The sequence below is a fragment of the Nicotiana sylvestris genome, chromosome 10, assembly GCF_000393655.2.
Source record: "Nicotiana sylvestris chromosome 10, ASM39365v2, whole genome shotgun sequence".
NCBI lineage: Eukaryota > Viridiplantae > Streptophyta > Magnoliopsida > Solanales > Solanaceae > Nicotiana > Nicotiana sylvestris.
Window position 1 is genome coordinate 154,416,158 of NC_091066.1, and position 9,658 is coordinate 154,425,815.

The 9,658-nt window shown below is 34.4% G+C and overlaps 1 protein-coding gene across 2 annotated transcripts; it reads left to right on the top strand.

Annotated features, from left to right (window-relative positions):
• Positions 1-513: 513 nt before the first annotated feature.
• On the top strand, positions 514-9,125 carry LOC104234371 (uncharacterized). Of its 2 annotated transcripts, XM_009787928.2 has the most exons (7): positions 514-829; positions 1,868-1,935; positions 2,035-2,210; positions 6,559-6,625; positions 7,595-7,689; positions 8,412-8,520; positions 8,627-9,125. In XM_009787928.2, the coding sequence occupies exons 1-7, from the start codon at positions 577-579 to the stop codon at positions 8,927-8,929; spliced, it is 1,071 nt and encodes a 356-aa protein (XP_009786230.1). In that variant the 5' UTR covers positions 514-576; the 3' UTR covers positions 8,930-9,125. The 2 variants fall into 2 exon arrangements, with proteins under 2 accessions (XP_009786230.1, XP_009786231.1); XM_009787929.2 differs by lacking the exons at positions 6,559-6,625; positions 7,595-7,689 and having other exon boundaries at positions 518-829.
• The last annotated feature ends 533 nt before the right edge of the window (positions 9,126-9,658 follow it).

Sequence of the window (9,658 nt, forward strand, 5' to 3'; positions counted from 1 at the left end):
CTACGTGTGAAATTTCATGACATTGTCATGGAATTTAAACCAGCGGATTCAGAATTTGCACCTTGCGAGTTAGGGATAACATTGAACCCAATGTTCATTTGAGTTCATGACTTCGAAATTTGATATTTATATAATGTTTAGTAAATTTTTTTACACATGTACAAGGACAAAGCAAAAATTATTGAGTTTAACTGAACTCATAACTTATACTATGAATATTTATTTCAAAAATATAAATGTAAATTCTTTTTAAAATTTCGATATGGTGAATGTGTTGGTTCATTATTTAAAAAATAATTACAAGTTTGTGCATATTTGAACGAGAATACCTTACCCAATTCTCTTTCTCCCTATTTCAAGCAATTTCAGAGTTTAACAAGTGAATTTAGCCGCGGGCGGAAACTTGTAGAATGCAATTTAAGGGAAATTGCATAAGTCGCATTTAGTGGGAAAAAAGATAAAAGACATTTAAGAATTTATAAGTCGCATTCTCAATAAGCGACTTATGTAAAGAGTGCCGCAGCAGAACAAAACCAGAGCTCCACTCTCAGTTTGCGACTTTCGGCTGCTCAAAGGATGGTGAGAAGTAAACTGAGTAGCAAAATCAGCCATTTCTTGCGAAACCCTTTATTCTCTACACCTCTCCGTCACCATCACCATCGTTTTCCAACAATACTGCAACCAAAACAAAGCCTTCACAATCTTTGTAATGTTTTGCAAAATGGTGTTCCTTTTAATAAACACATCTCGGTTTCAGCTCTTCGGTACTTGAGCACTAATTCTTTAGAAGAAATAACGCCAGATAGAAATGGAAACGACTCACTTCACTGTATGCTCTCTTGTTTCATTTTTTTTTGGTGTTTCTCTATTTAGTTGCTCCTTAGGTGTTTGATATCTTGTTTATGTAGTGCTTTAAATTCTAGTTGCTTATTCTTGATGTTGTGGTGATACTTGCTTGTTATTTCAATGTAGAAACAATGATGAAGATATCGGATATATATGCCAAGCGTGCCCTAGTTGTGCTTGAATTTTGTTTTCAAGAAAACTAAGTTATGACTTACCCATATGAATGTTAATACCTTTTTTGTTAGGGATTAGAAAGATGGTTTTTTTTATTTATGACGGTGGTGTCTTGGCCAGCTTGTGCGCACCTCGACTATTCCACCAAGTACTTGCTACTTCCCACCGGCACAGGTACCGGATAACTCTATCCACTAAGTCCTAGGCAGATGGGAAGTAATCACTTAGTATTTTTTTGCCTCCACTGAGATTTGAACCGGAAAGGTGGTTCTCCTCCCACCCCTAGGCCACATATATTGTTATTTTAGTGAAGCAACAAATGAATATGTTGACGAGAAGTGGCGAAGCTAGGAATTTATACAAGGAGATTCAAGGAAATACTAGAATGTGACATTTAAGATTTGATCTTGTGACCTAAAGCAATTTTAACCCCCTTAAATACTAAAGTAGAATTTTTACTTAGGTCAAGGGGATTCAACAACTTAAATATATCGGGAACAAAATGTTTTTACCTTGTTTACGTGGTATAGTTTTTCAACAAAGGGGAGAATTGAACCCGCTTCCCTCCACCTAGTTCTTCCATTGAGGCTGCTGAAGTGGTAGAGTACCTCCATCCCCAATTGGTAGATTGGAGGTTTGATTTGTGTGGAAATTAATTTGTAAACATTATTTATCCTCCCTATCGGGAGGTAAATGAATTGGAAATGTTCATCGACTTTGAGAAATATAAGGGTGTTCGCTCTTTACTTTTTCCACATTCTCATTCAATTAAATTTAGTGAAATTTTATCAAATTCGTCAATTTCTGTTCTCTCACACAGTCACATTTTGTGTGTTTATGTTTGAAGATGAAACGATTGAGGACGTAGAACCAATAGATTTATGGGAAGAAGAAGACGAGGACGCTAAGCCTGAGGTACGTGATCTTTTCGAGTTATACAAATCAATTTTATTCTTTTCGTTCATCTTTTTTGGCATGTATGTTTATGTTGATTTTAGCAGTTCAAATGTTTAGATCGGTGATGGAGGTGATGGTGGAGGAATTGTCTTGCAAAGTTGCCCTTGGGGTGAGCAAGCATTATCCCTTGCCCATGATGTGCTACTACAGTTTGGTGATGAGATGAAGCTCTATGCATTCAAAACTAGTCCTCGCGGATACATCTATGTGAGAATTGACAAACTTCCAAACGAGTAAGTTGCTGATTGCAACACAGGCTTCTTGTCTATATCTGTATCTCTTCCAGAAATGAAGTAGAGCATGTTTTTCTTGTGTTTGATCTTTAAACTTCAGATTCTAAAAAAAGAACAATGATACAATCTGTCCTCCAGATTGATGTCACTATTAAGTACAACCCTCTGTCCCACTTGATGAAGTTTGGATGGGTACATAATGTAGGGAAATAACACGAAAAAATAATAATAATACTGCAATAATATTATTTGTAAGCGTATACACGGATTGGCTTGAGTCGTGCTAGACACTGTCCTAAGAAACTATTTCAGCAATATGAAATGTCTCCCCAGGATTAAACAAGCCTACCACTATTTTTGAGGATATAGGAATCAGCAAAATATTAAATTACAAACCCAGCTAGTAAAAAAAAGAAATAAGAAAGGAAACAACTAATATTTAATAGTAGACAACAAAGAAAGAAGAGAGGCGTAGAATGAATGTTTCTTCTGTGTTAGAGATGTGCTGAAGGAAGTACCTTTTATAGGCAACAAGCTGAAAGCTTTTCTTGCCATTTGTCAAGCTTAGTTGTCAAAAATGTTGCATGCATCTTGCTAGAATATGATATCAATTGCCACTCTTTTTTGTTTATAGGACACATGGATAGAATAAGCTATTTGTCCATATTAGCTTTGAAATGCTACCACACTTCCCCACTATTTCAAAAGTTTATAACAAAAGGTTGGGGCCAAAATTGTAGGGAAATAACACGGGAAAATAACAATAATACTGCAATAATATTATTTGTAAGCGGATACACGAATTCGCTTGAGTCGTGCTAAGCACTGTACTAAGAAACTATTTCAGCAGTGTGAAATGTCTCCTCAAGATTAAACAAGCTTACCTCTATTTTTGAGGATACAAGAATTAGCAAAATATTAAATTACAAACCCAACTAGTAGGAAAATGAAATAAGAAAGGAAACAACTAATATTTAATAGTAGACAACAAAGAAAGAAGAGTTTGTGGCTCTAGAGTTAGTTGGTTCTGAGGCTGAGTGGCTATGGAACTTCTTAGCTAATATTCTTTTAATAAAGGACGTATTGCATCATGTGTCTATGCATTGTGATTGTCAAGTGGCAATAGCTATTGCAAAGAATAAATCTTATAACTGTAAAAGTAGACACATGAAATTGAGACATGATGTCATAAAACAACTATTGAGAGATGGAATAATTTCCATTGACTTTGTGAAGTCAGAGATAAATTTGGCTGATCCTCTGACTAAACCAGTGGGAAGAAAATTTATTCTTCAAACCTCAAAAGAGATGGGTTAAGGCCGACACGTTGTCAATAGAGATGGTAACCCAACCTATGTGATTGGAGATCCCATGAAGTAGGTTCATATGGGTAATAACAAGTCGATATTGACACTGAAGCACTAAAATAGAGTGCTTGACTGCTAATAATTGAGAGATTGAGTTATAACTCTTAATGAATTCATATTCCTTATGGATGATGTATTTAAAAGCAGTATACACTTGATGAATTCACCTATATGAGAGTGAAGTGGGGCCGCTCCTTTGAGATTTTGGCCTAGTCTCTAGACCTCTCATAAATAACCAGGCACGCGCATGGCCTAATGGCGCAAAATCGCGTTGAACAGCAAAATTGCGAGGGTCAAAATGTGATTGATAAAATCTCTGGCTTACAATAAGAATTATTGGTTCATAGAAATATTATATTTCACCAGCAATTCGATTGTAGGGAAATAACACGGGAAAATAACAATAATACTGAAATAATATTATTTGTAAGCGGATACACGGATTGGTTTGAGTCGTGCTGCACTGTCATAAGAAACTATTTCAGCAGTGTGAAATGTCTCCCCAGGATTAAACAAGCCTACCTCTATTTTTGAGGATACAGAAATCAGTAAAATATTAAATTACAAACCCAGCTAGTAGGAAAAGGAAATAAGAATGGAAACAACTAATATTCAATAGTAAACAACAAAGAAAGAAGAGAGGCGTAGAAGTAAATGAAAGAATGGATGTTTCTATGGTAATAATTTAAAGCTTTTGTTGACAAATGTCATAATCAAAACCATGTGACATCTCTTCGAGAAGCCATTAGAAAAATGGCAAAATGCCTTGGTAAAGTGGCAAATTTCATCTGCCACGTTTTTGCCATGCAAAACAAAGCTTCATGCAAATGAGGCTATAAATAGCCACTGTCAACATTTCCTTTTCGTTATTAGCAATTAGCAAGACAAAAAAAATTCTTCTATCTTCTTTCCCTCTTATACATCCTTCCCCTTCTAATATCTTCTTCTATATATTTTAATTGGCATAAGATATTAGTTGCTCTTTCTCTTCCAACTAGCTGAGTTTGTAATTTTAATATTTTGCTGATTTCTGTATCCTCTAAATAAAATAGAGGTAAGCTTGTTTAATCCTGGGGAAACATTTCACATTGTTGAAATAGTTTCTTAGATTGTAGGGAAATAACCTAGAGCATTAAATGCATCATCTTTATTTCTAAGCAACTACAACTTAGTAAATCTAGAATGATCATCAATAAAAGTCACATAATATTTTTTACCACCTCTAGTCATAGTCTGCTTTAAATCGCCTAAATCAGTGTGAATCAAGAATAATAATTCAGTTTCTCTATTTATAGAAAAACAAGTCTTTTTAGTACTTTTAGCTTCAACACATATTTCACACTTGTGTATATGGTTTGAGTCTAAACTATATATTAAACCTAATGATTGCATTTTTCTTATATATGCGATATTAACATGTCCTAATCTAGCATGCCATAAAGAAATAGACTCAACTATATAAGCAAAAGCAGATGCATTTCTATTGATAACATCAGAAATATTAAGTACAAAGAGTCCCTGGTTACAATAGCCCTTTCCGACAAACACATTATTTTTGGTCATTATAATCTTATTAGATTCAAATGACACTTTCACTCCGACTTTTCCCAACAAGGCAACATAGATCAAGTTTGCCCTCATAGTAGGAACATGCAGTACGTCAACAAGAGCTTTATATTTATTTAAAAATCCATCAGGATTAAATTTCCTTTTGAAAATCTATTTACAACCAATAGGCTTTGCACCAGGAGGTAAATCAGTTAAAATTCGTGTATTATTTTTCATAATAGAATCAATTTCAATTTTATTGCCTCTTGTGCCTATGCATTGTGGTTGTCAAGCGGCAATAGCTATTGCAAAGAATAATCTTATAATTGTACAAGTAGACACATGAAATTGAGACACGATGTCATAAAACAATTGTTGAGAGATGGAATAATTTCCATTGACTATGTGAAGTCAGAGAAAAATTTGGCCAATCCTCTGACTAAACCAGTGGGAAGAAAATTTATTCTTCTAATCTCAAAAGAGATGGGGTTAAGGCCGACATGTTGTCAATAGAGATGGAAATAACACGGGCAAAATAACAATAACACTGCTATAATATTATTTGTAAGCAGATACACGAATTGGCTTGAGTCGTGTTGGGCATTGTCCTATGAAACTATTTCATTAGTGTGAAATGTTTTCCCAGGATTAAATAAGCCTGCCTCTATTTTATTTAGAGGATACAAGAATCAACAAAATATTAAATTACAAACCCAACTAGTTGGAAGAGAAAGAGCAACTAATATCTTATGCCAATTAAAATATATAGAATTAGATATTAGAAGGAGAAGGATGTATAAGAGGGAAAGAAATAAAAGTATATCTTTTGTCTTGCTAATAATGAAAAGGAGAGGTTGACAATGACTATTTATAGCCTCATTTGCATGAAGCTTTGTTTTGCACGACAAAAACATGGCAGATGGAATTTGCCACTTTACAAGGGCATTTTGCCATCTTTCTAGTGACTTCTAGAAGGGATGCCACATGTTTTTGATTATGACATTTGTCAACAAAGGCTTTAAAATATTACCACATTAATTTTTCCTTTCCCAAAAACGCGGTTTGTTCTTGAGTCACCAAAATAAATAGTTTCTTCTCCTCTTCAACTTGGATGTAAGAAAAAATTCATGTTTGCTTGCACAAATGTGCCTAGTAGCACCAGAGTCTATCACCCAATCTCTCACATTGGTCACATCATTTATTTGGAATATGACCGCAGCTATATTATCTGCTTTAGTCAAATTTAATTTTGACTTAGCGAGATTGTCATTTATCTCAACTTTTCTCTTGCATTGAGGTGCATTTTTCTTGAAGGTTTTAATATTAGCATTGGATATGTAACCACGTCTATTTACATACCTATATTTTGACATTAGTGTCTGTCAAAGTTGTGGATGCAATAACGTAGTTGCAACATCATGGATATATGGCAGGTCAACTGGAACAGTAGCAGCGTGTACAACACCAAAATTGGTAGCACCATCAACGATTTCCGTAGTGGTATTACTTGCCGTAGTTTCTTAGATTGTAGGAAAATAACACGGAAAAATAACAATAATACTGCAATAATATTTTTTGTTTCAACAGGTGTATGAGTAATTTTATCAGACAGTGGATAAATATATTCAAAAAACTCAGCATTCTTTGTATCAATTATAATATTGCAATCAAACACATCACTTTTTAAAACAAAAAATCTATATGCAACACTATGTTCAGCATATCCAATAAGCATACAATCAATGGTTTTAGAACCTATTTTTTTTTCTTTTTAGGTTCAGGCAAAAGTGTGACAGTATTTCAAAGCTAATATGGACAAATGACTTATTTTGTCCATGTGTTCTACAAACAACAAAGAGTGACATTTGATATCATGTTCTGGCAAGATGTATGCAATATTTTTGACAACTAAGCTTGACAAATGGCAAGAAAAGCTTTTAGCTTGTTGCCTATAAAAAGGACTTCCTTCAGCAAATCCCAACATAGAATAAACATCCATTCTTTCATTTACTTTTACGCCTCTCTTCTTTCTTTGTTATCTACTATTAAATATTAGTTGTTTCCTTTCTTATTTCCTTTTCCTACTAGTTGGGTTTGTAATTTAATATTTTGCTGATTTCTGTATCCTCAAAAATAGAGGTAGGCTTGTTTAATTCTGGAGAGAGATTTCACATTGCTGAAATAGTTTCTTAGGACAGTGCCTAGCACGACTCAAGCCAATCCGTGTATCCGCTTATAAATAATGTTATTGCAGTATTATTGTTATTTTTCCGTGTAATTTCCCCATGTTATTAGAAGTTGAATTGTTTCAACAATTTGTTTTTTGGTAAAAGTGCGAATACTGTGAAATATTGATGTAGGGGTGTGTTTCATTACTCTAGTGTAGATTCACGCATAGGTTATTGATCTTAAAGTTGAGTAGGTGGAATTCTATTATTTTCTGTTAACACTTTAAGAAATGGAAATCAGGTTAGAATTGAAGAGGTGAAAACCAGAAAAAGGAAAAAAGAAGAAAATCAGATGGCCGAAATGAGCATTAATGTCACAGAAGCAGCTTTCAATAGGTACAAGAAGTTCTATTAAAAGTTTCATGACTTATTTTAAAATTTTAAAACATATAGAGAGATTTGGTAAGGTCCTGGAGTATAATATATTGTTATTACTATTATTTGCTACTTGTTGCTTTATCTTCGATGTTCCTTGAGCCGAGGGTCTATCGGAAACCACCTCTCTATCTTTATAAGGTATGGGTAAGGTTTGCCTACCCTCCCCAGACCCCATTTATGGGAATACACTGGGTTTGTTATTGTTGTATTATAATCTGTGCAAACATGTCCAACATTTTGGATGTTCCAAAATAAAGCTAGCGTTTGGACATAAATTTAGTTGAAACTTGAAAAAATAATTTTTGAAGTAGTTTTGAAAAATAATTTTTGGAAGTTGAAATTATGTTTGGACATGCATTTTATTTGAAAAAAATTTGAAGTTTTGTGAGTGGGAGAACAAGTTTCACCCAAAATCTACCTTAAACTAGATTTTGGGATCTTGAAAAGTAATTTCAAAAATAGATCATTAATCTATGAACAAACAATGTTTTCAAAAAAGATTTGAAAAAACGTTGTCAAAATGTATGGCCAAACGGGGATGTGTGCTGTTCAAGTTAAACAATCTCTAATGAACTGAAATCTGAGTGCATACTTGTAGTTTCACTTGGTTATTCTACGCAAGTTCTTTTGATATGCTGTTGCTGGTGGTAGTGTAGATTGTAACATACTCTTTGCATCAGATATGGCTGTCCGAGTATGGATGAGATGGAAGAATTTAGCCGCCAATACAAGAAAATGTTAGACGAAGCTGGTGCACTAGGGAAAATTCCTGATGATCTCGCCCTTGAGGTAACTGTTAAAACTGTAGCTGTCTTCTCTTTCTGTAAAAAATTGACAATGGCCATGGGAGTATTGATCTTTGAAATAAACATTAGCTCTTTCCTGTGATCCTAAGGTATCATCTCCTGGTGCTGAGAGGCTACTAAAAGTACCAGATGACTTATCCCGCTTCAAGGACATGCCTATGAGAGTTAGCTATATCGAAGAAATGAACTCGAGAAACCTTGAAAAGGACGGAATATTCTTCTTAGAATCTGTTGATGCAGAATTAGGAAGCTGTATGTGGAAGTTGGCAGATGTGAAGGAGAATAGAGATCCAGCGGCCAAAGGAAGGCCTCTAAGCCGTAAACAGAAAGATTGGAGGTTAAAACTGCCTTATGCAATGGTTAAGAGAGTAACTTTGTACCTTGATTATTGAATTCTGTCTAATTGCGTAGAACTCAAGATGTTGATGTATATGTTGTTGCTTTATACACACTAAAGATTTTGACATAAAATTTTGATGATATTGTCTGTGTCCCTGAGGAGGCTCCTAAGTTCTTATCACAATTCCTTTGGGTTAAGATACCACCCAGAATCTGATCAATGTGAAGAATAACTCAACTTCTGCTGGAGTTTTTGTTTTTCTTTTTTGAGTTTTTCCTTCTACATTACTTAATAGAGTCGTCTGTCTACATTATGCTATGGCTGTTTTCCTTCTCTATTTTTTTGGGCAAGTTACATATTTGGACGCCAAGCCAAAAATGCGTGCATCCATTAGGAATTGAACCTACGAATTCGCAGATTATGAGTTGGGCGCTTTAACCATTCAGCCATAGATGCTAGATCCTCGTACATGGTGAATAACCAAATTCCAATTGAAATGAAATATTTAGGATAAATCAATGCAGTTTAGGAGGAATCAATGAGAGGACATCAATTCAAATCCTGGATTTTCGAATTGAGAGATATTGAGAGAGATCAAGAAAACATGGGTTTGATTCACATTTCATGTTCTGAGAAAGATTTATCATCCGAAAAGAGGAAAAACGGAGTCTTTGTCTAAAGAAATGCGTTGAGAAAGGGCAGATGTATAGAACCTTTCAACAAGATAGTGCTTTTTCATCTCTCTCAAAATGGAATTTATTCCAAACATATATGCCATGGT